General features: G+C 41.4%; 1 protein-coding gene across 12 annotated transcripts in view; it reads left to right on the top strand.

Moving 5' to 3' along the window:
- LOC102922011 (uncharacterized) overlaps positions 1–23426 on the top strand; it is a 134190-nt gene that overhangs the window by 17594 nt on the left and 93170 nt on the right. For 9 of the 12 annotated variants that reach the window (XM_076545857.1, XM_042285666.2, XM_076545858.1 and 6 more), the window contains exons 7-10: positions 3245–3348; positions 10536–10594; positions 12244–12280; positions 16150–16210. In XM_076545857.1, coding sequence (XP_076401972.1) covers positions 3245–3348; positions 10536–10594; positions 12244–12280; positions 16150–16210 — 261 coding nt within the window. Of the gene's footprint in view, positions 1–3244; positions 3349–10535; positions 10595–12243; positions 12281–16149; positions 16211–20619; positions 20918–21176; positions 21500–23426 lie in introns of those variants that run through there. The other 3 variants (XM_076545862.1, XM_042285669.2, XM_076545864.1) reach the window with 1 other exon arrangement.

The following is a 23426-nucleotide window of genomic DNA, read 5'->3' on the forward strand; positions in this document are numbered from 1 at the left end:
GGTAACAAATCAAGAAAACATTGTAAATAGGAAAGAAGGCTTAAAGAGTATTCTTAGTTTCCTTCAACTCTGATTGTAGAATAGGAATTTAAATGAGCATTTCTTAAGCATTCTGAATGGCACCTTCTCTCCATTCGGTACATCTTTTCACACTGGACATTGTTTTCTAGAAATTCTGATTTCCATTTTTTTTTGTCCAAATGGAGTGAGGAGGAATTTTTTTTTTTTTCTAATTTGTGTTTCTATTAGAAATGTCACAGTTTTCAGGTAGTTGTAATAGTTTAAATGAATGTGTATATTATGTGGTGATTACATAAAGGTTAATTAAGGTATAGGAAAAGTATTAGTAGTAGTATACTAAGCAAGATAAGATATTATTGAAAGACAAATGTCTGGATTTTCCCAAGAAGAAATTCATGTAAATTTAAACCATGCAAACAATTGCAACATCTAACAAAAAGCAGGTAAATTTCCCCAGTGTTCCTCTGGGAGCATGGTTGTCAGGTGTTGGCACCAGGGATCCTGACACCTTAAATACAATTGAATTAAATGAGTCTTTTCATAACCTCAAGAGGAATGTTGGCATCATTAGAAAGCTCTTCACAGTGTGTGTTCCTGAAGCTTTGTTCCCTTAACTCTAGACATTTGCCACAAAACATGGGGCAAAAGAGACAGGGGATCTCAAGATGTGAGGGAGGATGGTAGGTGGTTTGGACCATTAGCGACTGCAAGAACCCCTGGAGGAGCTATTGGCTGGTTCCTCTCACTAACTGCTGGAGGCCCGGGGTGTATACAGCAGGTGACAGCTAGTATTCAACAAGTTGACCCACCAGACGAATAACTCTGATGGGGAGCCCCATTTGGCAAGGACCATGGTGACTGGTTGTTTTTATCTGTAATTTTTCTCGTGTGCCACTACATTTTGTCCCTAAAAACAGCTATGGGTATTTTTTCCACTGCTTGTGTGTTTATCTCATGAAAATATTCCATCTTTGGGCACACATAATAGCTGTGGATGGTCAGGAAGATGATTTCTACTTAAGCTGTATAATTTTGATGAATAAAAATAATACTAGGACAAAGACAGCCTTTTACACATTTAGCTTTAAAGCAAATCCAAAATAGACCAGTTGCCCCTGGAGACAAATTGCACAAGGGCACGATTCCAGGTGTCTGTTTCTTGAAAAGAGCCTGTCAGATAACATTAAGACATAAACTCTCTGCAGCAATTGACTTTCTGCTCATACTCTTAACCTCAAGGTTGAGCCAACTAACCCTTTATTAATTCCTGAATTTCAGTGTTACTCTCTGTCTGGGAATGCGAACCATGGTCTGGCCTCTATGGTTAACTTGGCCAGCTCTGCCCTCTGATCTCCAGGCAAACTTTGTCAGAACACAATCACACAACAGCTAACCACTCAGAGCTACATGCCTGCTTTATTCACTGTACCCAGTCAGCTCAACCTCTCAAGCCTGAGAGAAACTGTGTGATTCCTTATGCATGTCAGAATGGATCTGTCTCTTATTGTTTACTCAAGAAATGCTTTGTGATCCTGAAAATGTAACTCATGTTTGTCCAGAGTTTTTGCTGTAGAGACAGAGAAATGTATGTAGGTCAGAAATGTGTGTGTAGAGGAGAGTGAGTGAGTAAAGAGTGAGTGAATGATGTAGTAGTATGTGAAGGAATGTAGCATAGAGAGAAGAAATGTGTATAGAAGAGAGATGTGTGTGGAGAGAGATGTAGAGCTCTGTAGAAAGAGCTGTAACTGCATATAGAGATGTGTGGCTGTGCAGGAGAGAGAAGTATGTATGTAAAGAGATATGTAGCTGTATGTAAAGAATGTAGCTGTGTGGAGACAGGTTTTCCAGAAAGAGATTTTTTTTTTAAGATGAAGTAGAAGAGAAAGTTACCATCAGAAAGTGTGTGTTTCCTTATTTACCCCTCAGATAGAAAAGTCTAGTCCTTACTGCATTCATGGATTTTTTTTCACCCTGGAGGCAGTCTTGGAGCAGGATCTCCAAAAGGCTGCCAGCTATTGGCTGCCTTCTCTAACTAACAGCCTGTTGAAGCACATGGACTAGCATGGTTCTCTCATCCAGAAGGGAACACTCTAGAGGCCAGGCTATCACCACCATGTTACCAACTGCAAGAATCTGTCATCAACAGCAGACAAGGGGGTAGCCACCCCCGAGGAACAGATGTAGCAACCGTGTAGGGATGTCCTTGTCAACAGGACTGATGAGGGAGAAGCTGTCACTGAGGCTTGCCAATTGCTTTCCTGTTGACTAGATATGAACTTGAAATAGTTTTTTTTTCCTGCACAATGCATAGTTTTATAATGTTTTCAAACAGAAATTGAGAAAGCCTGCTCTAGCAGTGAAGAGCTTTATGAGTTCAATAAATATTTCATCTAAATACTATAGTTTTAGTCTGTGGAATCACAGAGCCCAAGCTCAGCAAGCACCTGTTGTAAAGGGAAACAAGCGTCATGATAAATGTAGTAAATGTGATGGAAGCAAAGGTCCCAGAAACAGGGGAGGGATGAAAGGAGTTCGGGAGGAGCCTGTGTGGTGCTGGTCAGTACGGGGGCCTTTCACAGCAGGGCCAGCATCTAGAGGGAGGAGGGACCATTTATCTACCCTGTGTGTGGTGGTATTGTGTTCCCCAAAATATTGTGCACCCTAATAATCTTATCTGGGGTCAGAGACAGAACAACCACAATATTAAACATAGAAGTTTATATGTAGTTGTAGCACATGCCTTTAATCCTAGCATTCCAGAGGCAGAAATCCATCTGGATCTCTGTGTGTTCAAGGATACAGCTAAGCATGGTGACTCATGCCTTTAATCCCAGAAAGCAAGCCTAAAGGGAGTGATGGCAGAAAGCAGAAAGATATATAAGGCGTGAGGACCAGAAATTGGCAGCATTTGGCTGGTTAAGCTTTCAAGCAGCAGTTCAGCTGAGAGAATTTGGATATGAGGACTGAGAGGCTTCCAGTCTGAGGAAACAGGATCAGCTGAGGAATTGGTGAGGTGAGGTGAGGTAGCTGTGGCTTGTTCTGCTTCTCTGATCTTCCAGCATTCACCCCAATACCTGGCTCAGGTTTGATCTTATTAATAAGACCTTCTAAGATTCCTGCTACACCTGTGCCCCATGCTCATCACAGGTCCATTCCTAAGATGCCAGTGCAGCTGGGAAATGTATAACTTGTTGAGTTCTTGGCGTTTTCTCTTTTTTAACAGGACGACTGCACACTGTGTACACACCTCACGCAGGACAAGGGAAGAATGGAACAGTTGCCAGTAAAGGAAGAGGAAAACACAGACACAGTTGGCAGACTGGGGAGGTATAGCTGCTTGTACATTCCTTTAGTTAACACAAGCTCAAGGGTGGTATGGGATGGTCGCTGTGACTCAGTCACATTAAAATGATAAGAAGAAATGAATTCGCAAGTATTGGTAGTTACTGAAAACCAAATCGACAAAGCATAGGTTAATTATAACAGCAATTATTTATTTATGCTCCCTTTAAAACTGCCTGGTATTTGCCATTGCAGCCTGACTGGTCATATGAGCTTAGACCGGTGAAAAGGGATTCTAAGAGTTGCGTTGCGTTGGTTGTTAAAGAACAGGTGTGCACTGACTCTTGGATTTGGCATTGAACTGCAGCTCTGGGTCTCATTTCCTTGACTTCTGTCACACGCACACCACTACAGGTGTCATGTTAAATATGAATTGGAGTTGAAATGATCTGGGATGTCTGTGCTTGAAGTCATTTTAAAACAAATGTTGACACTATATTGTTTGTGAGTGGCTATCAGTTGAGGTCATTCAATTAGATCAGGTGTTTCTATACTTTTCCCCTCTGAGGTGTGTTTGTGGGGAGAAAATCCTTTGACTGGATAAAAAATTCGTAGGTATGTGATAAAGGAAAGAATTAGTTTAGTTCCTAGCTTCCCCATTTGCTGGGTATGTGACCTGGGACCGTTTATAGCTATTTCCTGACACAGGAGTGTGGTGCATGCTAGCAGGTGCTGCAAGAAGCCGTTGCCTCATTCAGTGCTGACTTCCAGACTATCAGTGCCGTTCACTTAACTACTCTGTTATTGTTATTAATGGTTTTTCTTTAAATTTTTTAAAATTAATTTTGCATACCAACCCTAGATCCCTTATTAGTGGTTTTTATGCAAATATCTTTTACTTCTTTGACCTTTACCTGACATCCAGCACATTTCATCACACCGCTCAGCTTTCCATTGCAGCGCTGGCTGGCATCCCTGCACCAGTGACCAGTGTGGAGAACTTGTAAACTTGTAAACGTAATGGTCATGCTATGGCTGTTCTACGCAACACACACACGCACACACACACACACACAAATGCACAACGATCACATGTAGAATAGCTTTAGCAGAATTACTATCCATGGAAAGCCTTCTGATGAATACAAAGTCAGTTGTAATACCATGGTGAGCCAAGAGGCGTTTTTTGTTTTGTTTTGTTTGTTTTGTTTTTTATCTGTTTCTGTTTATAGCTTTGAAGATAATTTATAAGAATGAATACTTAAGCTCCCAAGTTATTCATTCTGTTCCTATATGTAAATTTTTAATTCTACCGGGATAGCTAAGATACTAAATATACCAAAATATACTACCACATGAAGAGACTGGAAGACAAAAACCACGTGTTCATCCCATTAGATGCAGAAAAGGTCTCTGACAAAAATCCAATGCCCCTTCATGATAAAAGTCCTGGAGAGATTAGAGATACAGTGTGAATTGTGATCCTTATTAGTCTTATCAATAAAAACCAGGAGTCAGATATTGGGGTAAAAGCTGAAAGATCAGAGAAGCAGAGCAGCAGCCACCAGAGAGTTCTTACCTCTCTGAATTCTCCCACCAAAAGGGCCAAGATCCTGTCTCTGACCAGCCTTATCACTTCCTGTCTCCTGTCTGTACAGACCTCTAGACCTCTACAGTTAGCTAATGGCTAGCTCCACCCTCTGATCTCAAGGCAAGCTTTATTGGTCAGAACACAAACAAAATATCATGCGATAATGGTGTGCATATCTCAACATAATAAAGACAATTTACAGCAAACCCACAGCCAACATAAACATAAACCTAAATGGAGAGAAATTCAGCATTTCCACTAAAATTTGGAACAAAGCAAGGTTCCTGTCTCCATACCCATTCAATATAGTGCTTGAAGTCTTAGTTAGAACAGTCAGATAACTGATGGAGATCAATTGGATACAAATAGGAAAGGAGGAAGTTAAAGTATATTTGTAATTAATACTACTTTATACATAAAAGAGCCTAAAAATTTCACCAGGGAATTTCTACAGCTGATAAACACAGCAAAGTAGCTGGACACAAAATTAACACAAAAAATCAGTAGCCTTCTATTTCAGTCAGAGTTTCTGTTGCTATGGTAAAACACCATGACCATAAACCAAGTTGGGGAGGAAAGGGTTTATTTGACTTACACTTCCACATTGATGTTCATCATCAAAGGAAGTCAGGACAGGAACTCAAACAGGGCAGGAACCTGGAGGCAGGAGCTGATGCAGAGGCCATGGAGGGGTGCTGCTTACTGACTTGTTCCTCATGACTTGCTCAGTCTGCTTTCTTGCTGAACCCAGGATCACCAGCCCAGGGATGGAACCACCACTGTGGGCTGGGCCCTCTCCCACCAATCACCAATTAAGAGAATGCTCTACAGCCAGATCTTGTGGAGGCATTTTCTCAGTTAAGGTTCCTTCCTTTCAGATGACTTTGGTTTGTGTGTCCAGTGTGACAGTGTGACAGCAGACTAGCTGGCATACCTTCCTGTATACAGATGACAAATGGACTGAGAAATTGGAAACAGTATATTTAATAACAGCCTCAAAAATATTTTGGGGCAACTCTAACCATGCAAATGAAAGACTTGTATAATAAAAACTTCAAGACATTGAAGAAATTGAATAAGACACCAGAAGATGGAAAGATCTCCCATGCTCATTCATCAGTAAAATCAATATAATAAAAACGGCCATCCTACCAAAAGCAATCTACAGATTCAATACAATCCTCATCCAAATTCTAACACAGTTCTTCACAGAAACTGAAAAAACAATTTTCAGCTTCAGATGAAAATACACACACACACACACACACACACACACACACACACACACACACACACGCAAAACCAGGATTGCTAAAACAATTTTTAATAATAAAGAACTGCTGAAGGTATCACCATTCCAGATTTCAAGTTGTACTACAAGATCTAGCAATAAAAAATAGCATGGCATTTGCATTAAAACAGACATGTTGATCAATGGAACTGGATCAAGGAACCAGACTAAGTCCACTCACCTGAGTTTTGACAAAACCAAAAATACACACTGGGGAAAAAGACAGTATTATGGTGGTATTCTATTTGTACTGAAATGTGATTTTAATTGTATATTAATAAATAAAGTTGCCCGGGGGTCAGAGCTATTAGAGCCATTAGCAAGAGTGTGGTGGTGGTGGTGGTGGCGCACGCCTTTAATCCCAGCACTTGGTAGAAGAGCTAGGTAGATCTCTGTGTGTTCAGGGATACAGCCAGCATTGGAGACACACGCCTTTAAGACCTGGAGGGCTGTACATACAGGCAGTGATAAGGCAGTCACGTGTTTGGGTTTACAAACAATGAGAAGGCAGAACAGAAAGACTATGTATAGACACACACACAGGAAGTATGTCTCTTTCGGAGAAGGAGGAGAACCGCAGGAGGAGGGGTAAGGTTTTAGCTCTGAGCTCTGATCTCTTGGCTTTCTCTTTTACATTGGTTCTGTGTTTCTTATTTAATAAGACGGTTACATCTACACAGCATTTTCAACAAATGTGCTGGGCAAACTGAATAGCTGCATGCAGAATAATACAACTCGATATACATCACCCTGCACAAACTCCAAATGGATCAAGGACCTCAACATAAGACCAGACACATGAATCTGGTAGGAGCGAAAGTGGGAAATAGTCTTGAACGCATTGGCACAGGAGACAACTTTCTGAACAGAACACTGTTAGCACAGGCACTAAGAGCAACATTTAATCAGTGGGGCCTCATGAAACTTAAAAGCTCCTGTAAGGCAAAGGACACAGTCAGTCACACAAAGTGGCAGGCTAAAGAACGGGGTGGGGGAGAAATCTCTACCAACTACATGTCTGATAGAAGGCTAACATCTAAAATATATAAAGAACTAAAAAACAAACAAACAAAAAACCTTGGCATCAAGAAAACAAATAACCCAATTTCAAATGGGATACAGAGCAATGCAGAGAGTTCTCAAAAGACGAAATACAAATGGCTGAGAAACATGTAAAGAAATGTTCAGCATCCACAGTCATCAGGGAAATGCAAATTAAGACTACTTTGAGCCGGGCGGTGGTGGTGCACGCCTTTAATCCCAGCACTAGGGAGGCAGAGGCAGGCGGATCTCTGTGAGTTCGAGGCCAGCCTGGGCTACCAAGTGAGCTCCAGGAAAGGCACAAAGCTACACAGAGAAACCCTGTCTCAAAAAACCAAAAAAAAAAAAAAAAAAGACTACTTTGAGAGTCATTCTTCCATCAGTCAGAATGGCTAAAATCATAAAATAAATGACAGCTCATGCTGGCAAAGCTGTGGGGAAGGGGAACATTTATTTATTGCTGGTGGGAGTGAAAACTTGTACAGCCACTATGGAAACCGGTGTGGCAGTTTCTCAGGAAGCTGGGAATAGGTCTGCCTCAAGATTCAGATATGCCACTCTTGGGCATCTACCCAAAGGACTCAGCATCCTGCTCCTACAGACACTTGCTCATCCATGTCCATTGCTGGACCAACAGTGAGGAAATAGAAACAACCCAAATGTCCTTCAAGCAACGAATGAACAATGAAAACGTGGTACATTCTGTGGACTACTATCCCGCTGTAACTAAAAATGAATTTGTGAACTTTGTAGCTAAGTGGATGGAACTAGGAAAGATCATATTGAGTGAGGTAATCTAGACCCAGAAAGAGAAATGCCATATTTCTCTCATTGGAGGCACTGAGTTCCAGATCTTCAGATGTGAGTTCATAGCCTGTAGTAACTACAGAAACAGGACAGTAAAACAGGACCATTCCCAGGAAGTGGGTTCGGGGAGCAATAGTGAGAGGAACAGCAGGACTCATAGGCTCTCATAGGGAACAGCAAAAGGAGGGGTCTTCCAGGATGGGGGGGGGGGAGAAGGTGATAATACAGAAGACTGTCTAAAAAGGCCACAAGGAATACTATTAATGTTTTACAAAAAAACCTATAATACATATAATTCAGTATATAAATATACATAGACAGTTTTAAAGAACTTTTCTCATCTGGGTTGATGGTGCACCCTCCAAGAGCCAAAGTCCACCAACCAAGAACCCCAATACCAGACACGAGAAGCCCTCTTTTGAGTTGTTAGCCAGGGATGTCGAAGAAATTTCTAAAACATAGTTTATTGCTGCTGTCCCGGTTGTCCCCCAGAGGTGGAAGGTAAGTCCTTATTACCGGAGACACCATGCACTTCCGAGATCCTTGAGCTAGAACTGACCCGGGAGCCTCCTCCCTGAGCAATAGCTTTCACAAAACCAGAAGGCACTATGCAAGCTTCCACAGGAGAGAGAGGACCACAGCCCTACCCAGCTATGATGCCTGTGAATCATATCAATGACCAGCACGGCGCAATAACCTTAGTGATGCAGTAGTGCACACATGCCTTGGTGTAACCCACAGCTCTATAATTGAGACTCACTCAACAAGAGGGAAAGCATGTCTGGTACTGGAAACCTACGCGATGCTAGTGAAGTTATGGATCTTGGAGAAGAACCTACAACCACTGCTTTACTAAACCAGCACGGTTCCTGACAACCATCTATAAATATCCGTCCTTCTACCAACAGAGAAGTATAGTCTTCATCCCTCATCAAGGACATTTCGCTTTGTAACTGACAGAGACCACTACAGAAAACCACAACTAATCACAATGCAGAGTTGTGGAGCTCAGTCCCGATGGGCTCGGGGTACACTGTAGAAGAGGAAATGGAAAGATTGTAAGAGCCAGAAGAAGAGGGAGTTTGCAGTGAGATTGTGTCTCCTAGTAATGTCAGAAGCCACGTCCATAAAGTCTCGCCAACATGACTGCCCAAACATGAGCCGAACAAGGACAACACCAATGGACGTGCCCAAGTGGATGGGAAAAGCCCTTCCCATAAGCCTTTATGCTCTCGTGAGCCCTAACCCTCTGAATCCATAATCCCCATTTGTAAGTTGCCTTGGTCATGGTGTTTATCACAGCAGTAGAAATAGGATCAGGAGCCAGACTCTGAGCAGCTAGCTAGGTCTCTCAGGTGTCACCACACACACGGCACACAAAATCATTGTTCTCCAGACCCCAAGCTTTGTGGAATCCACATTAGCCTATTCATCCATGGTGACAGCCTTTGGGTGATTCCTTTGCTATTATAAACCTGAGAGGTTCAGAGCCCCTTAAGTCTCAGACGGTGGAAGTCCCCATTGTGCCCTTCTCCGAGGCAGTTGCCAAATCTGATCCCTCAAACGATGTGTTGTACATGGCAATGAATCTCCCAGGGCACTTTCCTGACTGGCGTGGAGATTGTCATTCTGTGGGTGATGTGCTGTGTGTCAAGAACTTGGTCAGAGGCTTGGCATGGCAGTACATGCTAGATTAAAGACCCCAGCACTCGGAAGGCAAGGGAGCCAGATCTCTGTAAGTTCCCAGCCCGGGCTACAAAGTGAGACCCTTTCTCAAAATAACCAGCCAGCCGACCAACCAAACCAAAAAAATGTGGTTAAGTATGAAGGAACACTGGTAGGCGGTCCAACGCTGGTCTTGGCCTGCACAGTTGTAATTCATTAGTGCTATAATTACTGACAATCACGTTAAGGTAAAGAGAATTTATGGTTACAAATGATTTTCTTATCTCCTCTGAATTACCTGTCACAAAAATAAAACAGGTAATAGCCTGATTTAAGACATTATCTCTGCTAAGTGCAGCCATTTGTTGTTTGGATCTGTGATATAACTCATCTTTGGGATTCTAGCTCATTCAACTGTAGAGGATAAGATATCCTGTAATTTTATTAATTCTCTGTTCACCCTCTTTAGCGTCTCAAATCTTGAAAATTCCTTGATAAAGTAAGCCGATTAAATTCTGATTTTTTAAGAAGTAGTTGAGCATAAGAAAAGGAATTTGTGTGTTAGGAAAACAGTCTTGAGTACTTTCTATGATGTTAAGCTAATCCAGTTTCTGGTCTGTGCTGCATTTATCTTTGACTGGTGACCATTCCATCCACATTTTTACCTTTTCTTCTTTGATTGGAAACTTAGGAAGGAACTTTTGGTACTTAGCCTCATAATACCCACTCTCATAATTTATAAAATGAGCCTTCCACTATTTAATGTCCTGGTTTAATTTTTTCATATAACTACTAAGATATTGATTTTGTTTTTCCTTTCATCACACATGGCAAAAGCCAAGTTGCCTTAGACGATCAAGAGAAGGAACTTGAAATTTGTGAAGACTGCAGTCCAAGTAAGTCCCCTGATAGTGGATTAACTCAAACCCACTCTTCTTGATAAGATAAATAGGAGTAAGAAAGACTGACCAAAAAAGTAGCGTTTATGAAATCAGCATACAAATTGAGTATTTGTGTGCAGGTGTATGTGTGTTACTCTGTCACTGAAATCCTTAACCTTCCTTTTATAGTAGATTTTCTGTTCTGGGGAAATACCTAATAAAGCCCAAATATGTGTTTTCCTTAAGAAAAGTGAGAGGGGAAAATGTTCTCTGATTATAGAGATCCCATTTGAATTAGTTTTATTTCCTGTTGCTGTGATTAAAATTACCCTGAAAAAAGCAAATTAGAGGAGAAAGGCTTCATTTTAGCTTGCACATCCTTCTTAGCAGGGAGTTGGCAGCAGCCAGAGCTTGAGGTAACTGGTCACATCAGTCTGTGGTCAGAAGAGAGCAGCAGATGCGTGTGTGCTTGTGTTAGCTCCTCTTCTATTGTTGCAGAGTTCAGGATCTGTTGCATGGGGAATGGTGCCACCCACGGTGGCAGTGTCTTCCCACCCCAGTTAGCAAAGCAAAGGTAATCCCCAGATGTGACCACAGGACAACCCAATCTAGACAGTCCCTCACGGAGATACCCACCAACTGCGTCAAGTTGACAATTAAAAGCCACCATCACACAATTACTGCTACATTCTGGAAGCTTAATCAAGATAATAGTTTTTTTTTAAATTTTATCTTAAATTAATGTTTATGGGTGCCTTGCCTGCGTAGATGCCTGTGTACCATATGCTCCCAGAGGCCAGAAGAAGGCATCAGAGTCCCTGGAACTGGATTACAGATGGTTCTAAACTGCCATGTGGGTTCTGAGAACTGAGCTCAGGTCCTCTGGAGGAGCAGTCAGTGCTCTCAACTGCTGAGCCACCCTTCCAGCTCCAATAGTTTTATTTCTACAGTTTTCCTATCACATGCAACCTTTCTTGAATCTCTACAGTGCCTTTCTAGGTATCTGTCTATTGGTTATGGTTAAGAATGGATAAAGATATAAAGGGATGCTCTTTCCGTGAGATCTTTCCATTGGAGGCAAACTGGAAGAGGCTGTTAGCATCTTCCAGGGACAGCCCCAGGGAGATAGACTCCAGAGAGACCCTTCCCCTGCCATGCCACACAGTGCCCACAAACCGGCCTTCCCTGTGGCCTCACTCTTCATCTTACACAGCACAGTGTTGGATGAAAATCTGGAGAAGCCATGTTTTGTAATAACAAAATATGAACAGATCTGTCCCTAGTGTCGTTGGTCCAGAAGACCACAGAGCCATTAGACACAGAAGCTTCTGCTTTTGCAGGCCGCGCAGTTTGCTTTCAGTCTGGCAGGGTTCTCTTATGACTGTGGGGTTGGGCAGTGACATTTACTTTCATGGATTACATTTTGAGACATCTCTCTCTTCCACCTTTCATTGGAAACATATAAGAAGTTAATTTAAGAGCTCCCAATACATTAGCCTCCAGCCATTGATCTAATTGATCTTCCTGGTAGAACACTCAGCCAGGTGTGGTTCTAAGGAGAATCACGCTACAAAAGATCTCATTTATTGTAAAGATTGTATTTCCCCATTTTCTTCTTTCTATTCATTTTGTTGATTTAAAATATAGTTTTCCTCTATCTTCAGAAGCAGATACATGTCCTGAATGCTACTCTAAAACAAGGTAAGATTTGATTAATTTAATTGTGTAAGGCAGTCTTAAGTGAATGCAGAGAAAAGTAACTAATATTTGTTGTGTATTCTCTGGGCTAGCTAGACTCTATATGATGTACATACTACTTGCCATCTCATAGGAATCACAGAATGTATGTAAAGTGTCCAATTTAAATGTACTGCTCATGCTGAACAGTGGTGGCACACGCCTTTAATCCCAGCACTCTGAAGGCAGAGGCAGGTGGATTTCTGTGAGTCTGAGGTCAGCCTGGTCTACAGAGTGAGTTTCAGAACAGCCAAGGCTACAGAGGGAAACTCTGTCTCCAGAACAAACAAACAAACAAACAAACAAACCCACCACTTCTCCCCATAATTGGCTACTCTTATTTGAAGGCAGCTTAACTGGTTCATAATCCTGTCATTGACGTGTAACTGACCCATGATTTGACTGCCTGCCTGCCTAGCTCTACAATGCTGTCCTCTCTTCCTCTGCAGAGATTGAAAGGACAAAAATACAGGTCTATATAACACCAATTCAGGAAGTCAAATTTAGACATAGTGTTGAATTTTTTTCCATGCTTCATCATAATCCAGTATTTTAATGTATGCTGTGTTGGTAAGCATTGCCTTGTTTTTAGCAGTTAAAGGTTTTAGAGAAGCTCCCACTAACGTGGCCATAGTACATAGTGTTGACATATAATTATTCTAGTAGAAGTGAAGAATATTTAAATGGTGTATAAGTAATACTCAAACATCTCTTTAGAAGATATTTTCATTGACTTTTCTACTTACTGACCCAAGCTGCCAGCCATACCAGTCTAGTTCCTCAGCCACTTTTTTTTTCTAGTCTATTTTCTTTTCCAATGAATATACTACCTTCATGATGATTATTTCTTTTGGCTTCTCTTTCATTATTTTATGTCTGGCTGCTAAGTATTCCTTTGCTTGTACAGTTTCATAACTTTAGGGAGCGCTGGAGACTAATCAAACTACCCACAGACACTTGAACCTGTGTTTAGAATCTTCCCCACATGACTGCTCTGTTGGAGAAGCTGAAACCAGAGATTCTGAAATGACTTCTTTGGATACTAAAAGGCAGCAGTGAGACTCGTGACCCTTCAGTCGGTGGCCAGTAGCTCCCTCACTGGTAATTTTAGTAAGATGGAGGGTGAAGAGGACCAGGATGGAAATGACAATGAGTTCGCTCTGGGCTTTACCAACAGAACAGGCTTTGTAAGGAAAAAGTTATGGGCACTGTTCACAATTTTAGGAAAGACATGAGCACTTCGGGCGATTGTATCACATGTGGTGAAAATAATGTGGAAATTCTTGATACAGAACATTGGAGAATCTAGAAGACCATGTTAGAATAAAGACCTCAAAAGAGTTCAGGGGAAAGGCTCTTTTTTGTTAGACTGTAGAAACGGATAAAACTCAAGATTTCTGTTAAATGATGCTGAAGTGATTTCAGGTACTCAATGAGTCTGTACCAGGTAGCATTCTTCTCTCACCCACTTCAGTGTTAATTTATTGATGGTCACCTAGGAAAATGCAAATTAAATCAATGGCTGAGAGAAGTCACATCAGGTCAACCTGACCCCAGGGTGTTTAACAGGCTCAGGAAAGAAGGCCTGTAATCTTAATCATCTGAGTCGATCCTTCCTCAGGATTCTGTGCTTTCACAGGACTGAGGTTTAAGGTCAGAGAACGTGTGGATTAAATACATTGGTGATGGACTCTGAGTCACCAATAATGCATTGATGTTCCTTTGAGGAAAGAAAAAAAGTGCTTCCCTTGGAGACATTTAGCCAAGAACAAGTCCATATGTGAGTTCTCTACTTCATGCCCTCTGTGTGTGTCTCTCCCTTGACAAAGGGATTTTTTTTCTGTCTCTATTGAACAACACAGAACGCATCACATGAGGAAAGAATGGGATAGTTTACAAAAAAATCTTTAACAGGGTTTTACAAGGGATTAAGTCATTGACTCTGACTGACTCGGACAGCAATCACTACTACAGACATCATTGTTTACCAACCGATTATCCACGTGCCATGTCTAACATGTATGGTAACTATTTGCTTTAAAGGTTGCTTTTAACCTCTGTATTTGTTGCTTTCAGCAAATGATACACATGTATTACCTGGGCCGGGGCATGGAGTAACTAGTAAATAATTTAAGATTACAGTTATGCATTAGTGTAGGTTGTAAACATTGATAATATGAGAAATCCAAGAGAGGGTGATTGTTACATGGTTCTTTTTTTTAAAGATTTATTTGTTGTTATTTTATGTGCGTGGATGATTTGCCTGCATGTATGTCTGTGCCTAGTTCCTGTGGAGGCTAGAGGAGGCCATCAGGTCCCCTGGGACTGGAGTTACAAACAGTTGTGAACTGCCATATGGGTGCTGGGGATTGAACCCAGGTCCTCTGGAAGAGCAGCCAGTGCTCTTAACCGCTGAGCCATCTCTCCAGCCCATGGCTCTTTTTAAAAGCAGGTTAAACAACGGCTGAGCACACAGTAGGACAGCAGTCTTAGCGCTTAGGTGACCTCAGTATATTATTAACTCTGGCTATGAGGTCCAGCAGAAGCTCCAGTCTTTCAGAATGCAAGGGACATTTTTATCATGATGCTTTGCCACAGAGACTGTGACTGAACCCTGAAGAAAGAGGATCTTGGAGTGTGAGTGCTTAGGAGGGAATATATTCCTGGGGAGTTAGAGGCTCCACCATGGTGCTACTTTCCCCCCAGCCTCCCTCTAGTGAAGATGTGCCTGAGAGGGGTTTTTAATTGTTTGCTGCTTTGTGAAGAGCTGAAAATGAAGGTCATCTGAAGAAACTAATTTTTTTATAATTTTTTAATTGAGACTTTATTCATTTTACATACCAACCACAGATTCCCCTCTCATCCTTCCTCCTGCTCCCCCCAGCCTTCCTCCCTCCCCACCCCCATCCCCTCCTCTGGAAAGGGAAGGCCTCCCATGGGGAGTCAGCAAAGCCTGGTACATTCAGCTGAGGCAGGTCCAAGCCCCCTCAACTCCCATCAAGGCTGTGCCAGGTGTCCCACCACAGGTAATGGGCTCCAAAAAGCCAGCTCGTGTACCAGGGATAGATCCTGATCCCACTGCCAGGGGCTCCTTAAACAGACCAAGCTTCACAATTGTCTCCCCTATGTAGAGGGTCTAATCTGGTCCTGTGTAAGCTCCGCAGCTGTTGGTCTAAAGTTCCCGAGTTCTCACTAGCTTGGTTTTTTTTTTTTTTTTTTTGTCTCTGTCGATTCTTCCACCATGCTCTTGATGCCCTTGGATTTTATAATTTTTAGTATTTTAATCTTTCGGAAGAGAATATTGTCAGTGACAGTGTAGACATATGATCTTTAACTATTGCCTGGCTTTCCAATATTTCAATGGTTCCATCTGGGGAGATTCTGTGCTGTTTTAAGATGATGCAAAACACTGGCATCTTTCAGTCTGTGGTTTTAACTATGAAGAATCAAGATGTCCAACTTTGAATTACAGTCACTAAATGGGAGACAGCAAGGAAGGAACACTATATGTTTGAGCCTTGTTTTGTATTTTGTTTTTCAATCCTGGCAGTTAAAATATATGGGAGCCAATGGGGGGATTTCATTTCTGTCTTCCATAGAGGAAATTTATGAAGACAGGTTATTTTGGGGCTCTGCCAATATATGGTCTACCATTCTTTGTCATGGATATATGAATGAGTCTCCATAAATAATAATGAAGGTTGAAACAGAGCAATTGTTTGTTCCCTTGTTTTTAACAGAGATCAACTTTAAATATCTCTAAAGAAATGCCATCTAGTATACAGATAACTGATCACCGAAACACTCTCTTCTTGTTCATTTTTATTCTTAAGCCTCGCCCACAGAACTCCCACGCCTGCAACAGAAGACGATGAATGTAGCTTCAGCTCCAAGGTAAAATGCCCCTTTGTGAGATTAATTTTCTCTCTCTGAATCTGGATTTATTATTTATTCTTAAACTCAGCAATGGTCTATATCATTGCATCTCAAAAATTGACCAGAGAAAAACTTTTATATAGTTATGACCAGTTGGGTTTTTGGCTTGGGGCCAGCTTGTTTGTTTTATTTTGAGAAATGCTGGAGGGTAGTAAATACTCTGAAGTGGGGGGGGGTGGATTCAGATATGGAAAATACATAACAGAAAGAATTTTATAAGGCATAGTTTTCATGATAGAGCAAATCTGAAATTTGAGCCAGGAACTTTGGGATAAATATACATTGTTGTGGTTTAATCTATTTTACTGGGGGCTAGAGAGATGGCTCAGTGGTTAAGAGCACTTGTTGCTCTTGCAGAGGACCCAGGTTCGGTTCCCACTACCCACATGGTGGCTCACAAACATCTGTAACTCTAGTCCCATGGAATCTGACGACATCTTCTGACCTCCACAGGCACTGCACGCACGTGTGCACATACAGACATGCAGGCAAACACTCTACACGTAAAATAAAAATAAAAGTAAAAAGATTTAAAAAATGAATAAAATGGTGTGACTTTCATTATTTTCATGGTTCAAAGTTATAAGGAAACTGAAAACTTATCCAACAGCTGGTGGGTGGCCTTTGATTTCAGAACAATCCTTGGATATAGTTTCTTTCTCCTCCAAAACTTTGGATTCATTTTTTATTGTTTTTGACAAAATGTGTTCTTGGTTTTGTTTCTGTATTGAATAACATAAGAAATTATGGGGAATTACAATTAAAGCCCATCAAAATTTATACCTATATTTTTCACATTAATTTAATTAAGTGAACACAAGTACAGGGCCTGTAAGGATCTGCACCAGGTCCTCTGCATATGTGTTACAGTTAACTTGGTGGTTTTGTGGGACTCCTAACGGTGAGAGGGGGCGTGTCTCTGACTCTTCCATCTGCTCTTGGGACTCTTTTCCTCCCATTGACTTGCCTTGTCCAGCTTCAGTGTCAGGGCTTTTTGTCTTGTCTTATTGTATCTTGTTGTGTGCTGTCTGTTTGTTGTCTCATGGAGACCTGCTCTTTTCTGAAAGGAAAAGGAGAAGGAGTGGATCTTGGGGAAAGGGCAAGACTGGGAGGAATGGAAGGAGAGGGAACTGTGGTAGGGATGTATTGTATGAGAGAAGAATCTACTTTTAATAAAATAATTAAGTCTGTAGAATTAAGTAATACTTTTTTTTTTTTGCCTAAATAGTTACAAGCTGCACAAGCAGAGATTCAACCATGGAGTAGAAATATAATTTCTGAGTTTTTGTGCTTAGTTCACATTCTGAATTTCACATTTAATGTTTTAAATTTTAGAAGGCTTTTACTTACTTACTTAAATATTCATCTTAAGTTTCCTGCACACTAAGAGCCAGCAGAAGGTAAGAAACCTACCTGATGATGGGTTATGTTTAGTTCCTAGAATAAAGTTTTGTACATGAACAACATTTTAATATATTTCAATGTGAAGAAAAAATAGGAAAATACGAGCAATTAACTATATTGAATATTTTAAATATACCTTAAATTCATTTTCCTTATTAATGTTTAAGATGTGTACTCTGGGGTGATTTTCTTTAAGGAGCTCTGTCATAAATGAAAAGGGAACAACTTAGAGGAGGGCCATAACTAGTGAAGGCTTGCTGGGTCCTCAGTGTGGCCATAACTAGTGAAGGCTTGCTGGGTCCTCAGTGTGGCCATAACTAGTGAAGGCTTGCTGGGTCCTCAGTGTGGCCATAACTAGTGAAGGCTTGCTGGGTCCTCAGTGTGGCCATAACTAGTGAAGGCTTGCTGGGTCCTCAGTGTGGCCATAACTAGCCAAGGTTTGCTGGGTCCTCAGTGTGGCCATAACTAGCCAAGGTTTGCTGGGTCCTCAGCGTCTCCCAGCTGTGCCTTTAGATTGGGGTTTTACATGAGTGTCTTTTCATTAAATGTCTTCATATTGTGCATCGCTGTCTGACATTCTAAGGACCAGTTATTTCTCTTGATTAAAAGCTAAAGCAAAGGGGCTGGAAAGATGGCTCAGAGGTTAAGAGCACTGGCTGCTCTTCCAGATTCTCAGGAACCACAGCCATCTATAATGAGATCTGGTGCCCTCTTGAAGCATGCAGGCATACATGCAGACAGACTAAAACAAACAAACAAACAAATAAATAAATAAATAAATAAATAAATAAATAAATAAATAATTGATTAAATAATAAATAAGTAAATCTTTTTTAAGAAAGAAAAAGCTGAAACAATACTTCTTTTTTTTTAACTTGTCTTTCTCTCTATTAGAAATGGTCTAGTTTCCATTCTGGAGTAGACAGTTTTGGTCCCCTAACTCTATTTCTCATTTCATAATAATAAAGTGAACCTTTTATTATTGCAGTGTTTACAAAAGTAGTCTTAGCTTAGGAAAAACAGCTGATGCCAGGCAATGGTGGTGCATACCTTTAATCCCAGCATCTCTAGGAATCTCTACGAGTTCAAGGCCAGTGTGGTCTACAGAGTGAGTTCCAGGACAGCTGAGGCAACTCAGAGAAACTCTGTCTCGAAAAGACAAAAAACAGAAAAAAGAAAAAATGAAATAAAATAAATATTATTAGCAATATATAAATGTCTGGGTCAGTTGATTGCATGACATGCTTTTATTTTGGCATCTGTCAACCCAGCACTACATTTGCCAAAAGTCAGTCCACCAGATTCCCCCCACATTGTTCACTCCCAGAGTGGCTGCTGGATCCAAACTGCTAAGGATTTGCTAAGTATGCAAAGACTAATGCCTGCAATTTTAACAGTAGGAAATATATGCTATTTATTAGACTATTTGTCCAGTTTTAAACTACATTTGTGTGTGGTTCAAGTAGGAAATGTGATCCATCAGGATGCTGATTAGGCCTAGGAAAACCAGGATAATTTTAAATAGTTTTTTGTTTTTTCTTTGTGTTTTTTCTTTTTTAAAGTTTAATTGTACTATCATATAAGTTTATATTTCAAAATTACCTAAGGCAGGTTCTCAATATGTGGACCATATTTTCCTTAGACTCTTTGGCTCAAGGCTGGAGAGATGGGCCGCTCAGCGGTTTCGAGTACTTGCTGTTCAGTTCCCAGAACCCTGTGGCCACTCACAGTGTGGTTAACTCCAGCTCCAGGGGACCTGGGGCCCTCTTCTGGCCTCTACCGCAGCAGACATACATGCAGGCAAAAACACTCATTCACATACAATTTAAAACACTCTAAATCTTTAAAAACAGAAAGTCCATTTGGCTCAAATGACCTTCCTGCTCACACCCAAACGGCTTGGCCTCTAGGAGCACAGCAACAGCCTCGGCTCACGGTGTAAACACTTAGGAATTATTTTCAAAAGGAGCCTTCCTGTAACCTTTTCTTTTAAAAAAAATTGTAGTTTTGTAATATTTTCCATTTTTGTTTTCTATTGAGATCTTTTAATTCCGTGTACCAATGCACATTCATATGAGGGAAATGACTTGCATATGTTATTATAAAAGTACATTTTCTGCCCTCGGAATATTGTGTATGTAATTGTGTAACTGACAGCTCTATCTTTTCCGACCTTCTTATCTCATTTTTTTAAATTTAGTTTTATGTAGGTTTGTGTTATTTCATTTTTCTTTTCTTTCTTTCTTTTTTCTTCTTTCTTTCCTTCTTTCTTTCCTTCTCTCTCTCTCTCTCTCTTTCTTTTTTTTTTTTTTGAGACAGGGGTTCTCTGTGTTGTTTTGGTACCTATCCTGGATCTTGATCTGTAGACCTGTTTTTTTTGTTTGTTTGTTTGTTTTTTGTTTGTTTGTTTGTTTTGCTTTTTGATTTTGGTTGTGTTATTTAATTTTTTTCAGCTGAATATATTTTGCAAATCAGTGTTTTGTTTGTTTGTTTTGTTGGTTGAGTTTTCGGGACAGGGTTTCTCTGTGTATCCTTGGCCATCCCAGAACTTGCTCTGTAGACCAGGCTGGCCTTAACTCAGAAATACACCTGCCTCTGCCTCCCAAGTGCTGAGATTAAAGGCCTGTGCTACCACCACCTGGTGCAAATCAGTGTTCTTAAACCCATATGCTTTTCAGCTAATTTCATTTCCTTTTCCAAATGGTAGTATTCACTTGTATCTTCTAAATCGTCTGTGATTCATTGTCACACAACAGGAGCTGAAGACACCGAACCTTACCACTTCTCGGCTTTCCTGTGTGTCCCTTTTCCCACCCTAAGAAAAATAGCATTCAGTAAACTATATGAAAAGCTGAAGCTGGCGAAGCCCTGAACGCCAGCCCTCTCCCTAGCAACAAAGCCCTCCCCCTAGCAACAAATCCTTCCCCTAGCAACAAAGCCCTCCCCTAGCAACAAAGCCACCCACCCACCCCCAGCAACAAAGCCCTTCCCCCAGCAATAAAGCCCTCCCCTAGCAACAATGCTCCCCTTTCCTGCCTGTCTCAGTAGATGAGGAGAATAGATGGATTCCCAGGGTCCAGACTCCCGGCTGTTGAGAGCATGAGACTCTGCAGGACGGCACCGGTGGCTTTAGGAGTGGAACAACGGTTATTTCAACTCAGGAACATCGTAAATATCACCACTGTTTTTTAGTGATCATTGCTATACATTAGAGCTGCATTCATTACAACAGCCACATGCCCACATGGTCTGTGAAGTGTGGTAAGTTTCAGGACTTCATGTGACTTCTGGTTTATCTTCCTTAGGGAATGTTTTGTTTTGTTTGTCTTTTTTTGTTTCTCCCCCTTCTTTTTGAAAAAATGATTGCCACTGGTCTCAATTCTTTTCCTTATTAGTGTCTTTTGGTCCATCTTTGTGTCAAATCTTTGCTTACTTATTTATAATGTTTTGTTCACTAACTTTATGTGGCTTTCTTCATTGACTTTTGTCCCAGTGGTATTGTTGTCTTTTTTCTCTTTAGGAAGAGAGGGATTCATGTTATCATTTGTCTTAACTCTTTATGCACTGAGAAGTACACCCTGTGTGTGTTATGAACCCAGTGCATCCAAGGAGGCGTTACTAAGAGGCAGACTCACACACTTTCCCTCAAGAAATCATTCGTGCAAACACAGCAGGCAGTTAGCAGATCCCTCAGTGAGCTTGGGAAGTGAGCTCTTGCCTTGGGACCAGGGCTGCGGACAACACAGGCAGAAGAAACCAAGGAGTGCCTGCCACAGACAAGAGGGATGGCCGTGTAATTGGAAAGCTCTGCACACCGTGTCCCGAGACTCTGCTCCCTCGAATGTGAGTGCTTGTCACAAAAATGCCTTGTCACATATGGACTGTTACCCAGGCTCTATAGTAGTAGACCTTTGCTGCGTAGTTTTGGGTCATTTCTCAAACAGATGAGCATGGAATGTTCTTTGCAGGAGACAGAAATGTGCTTTGGATGACACATTGAGATACTCTGCAGCCGAGACGACCGAGCTTATTAATTTAATAAACTATTCAAAACCTCCATCTTCACGAGCTGAAATTTGCAACCCTGGAGGTCAAGAGAGAGCCCTTTCCCTCAGGAAGCCTTTTGTTAAATGGAAAAACAATCGGGACCCCAAAACCACATGACCCACACTGTGACAGGGACACAGGCTCTCGGAACCAGTAAACATGGTGGGAGATATGGAGAGGGCAGTGCAGCCCAAGGGGCAGTGGGGTGGAGAGGACAGTGAGGAGAAGGAAGAACTCCAACTCTCAGTTATTCCCTCTGTGCATGACTTGTTTATAGGCACAGGGTCTTTATAGTGAGAAATGTTTTGTTTTCTAAGTTGGTTTTTTTTTTTTTTATATTAGTACACAAGCCAATGCATTTTCTTGTAGGATTGTCATGTGTACTTTCATACTAGTTTTCTGTTGTTGTGATAAAACTCCATGGCCAAAGACAGATTAAGGGGGTAGAGTTTATTTTGGCTTAAGGTGCCAGAGAGATGAGTCCATTATGGTGGAGCTGAGGCGCAAGCGGCAGGCACTGGCATGGCGCCTCACTTCTTGAACCACGGCACAAAGTGTGTGTGGGGGGAGGGGAGCCAACTGGAAGTGGTGGGGACTTTTACATCTCAGAGCCCAGCTCAGTGACCCAAACCTGTCCAAAGAGCCACCTACTGGGGACCATGTGTTCAGAGACTATGGGACATTCTCATTGAACTAGTTTGGCCTTTGGTCGTCTTTCCCACTAACTGGAGCTCTTCCCCCTCCCCCACCTGGTCACCTGCTGCTCCAATTTCATAGGGATTTTGTTGGACTGGTTTTTGTTTTTTCTTTTTGGTTTTTCAAGACAGGGTCTCTCTGTGTAGCTTTGCGCCTTTTCCTGGAACTCACTCGGTAGCCCAGGCTGGCCTTGAACTCACAGAGATCTGCCTGTCTCTGCCTCCCAAGTGCTGGGATTAAAGGCGTTTGCCACCACTGCCCGGCTTGTTGGACTGTTTTATGAGTTTCCTACCCATAATCATCTTTATGAACTCTTTCCCCACCCCCATCATTGGTCCTTTCTGATATGATTTATCTTCCTGTTCAACATACGCACTACACAGACACACACAGAGATGCAGACACACATGCATGAATATTCCTTGGATTCCTGTTAAATGCAATTAACATTATATATTATATATAAATTAAGATCTAAGACTACATGCAGAGAAGCATGAAGTAATTTCTTACTCTGGATTGCATTGCTTAAAGTAATAATTTCTAGTTTTATTGATTTTTCTGAAAAAAAGACTTATAAATCTTGAGGTACAGAATGTTCACATAAACCAGGTCTAATTTTTTTGGCTGTTCATTTGCTTTCTTTTCCTTGTCACAGTGTCAGGTAGATCTACAGACACAGGACATAGAGGAAACTTTTAAATATGCTTGGGTCTAGACAAGGGAGAGCCATAACCCAACTCTAGAGCCAGCTTTCCAATAAAGAAGAGCAGCAAAAAACAACTTTAAAGTTATCCACACCAAAAAAGGCATCTGAACTCCTGCTAACCCAAATCCAGTGACCAGAGAGCTCAGAGATAAATTCTGAGCCTTGGCCATAGAAGCAGCCATGGCAGCAGTGGTGGCTGGTGGCTGGTGGCTGGTGGCTGGTGGCTGGTGGCCACAGAGACAGCAAAAATATCTGACCCATTTCTGTCTCAACACCACGTTTAAACAACACTTACAGACACACCAGAAAACAGAAGAC

This window comes from Peromyscus maniculatus, chromosome 10, assembly GCF_049852395.1.
Source record: "Peromyscus maniculatus bairdii isolate BWxNUB_F1_BW_parent chromosome 10, HU_Pman_BW_mat_3.1, whole genome shotgun sequence".
In the NCBI taxonomy this organism is placed as follows: domain Eukaryota; kingdom Metazoa; phylum Chordata; class Mammalia; order Rodentia; family Cricetidae; genus Peromyscus; species Peromyscus maniculatus.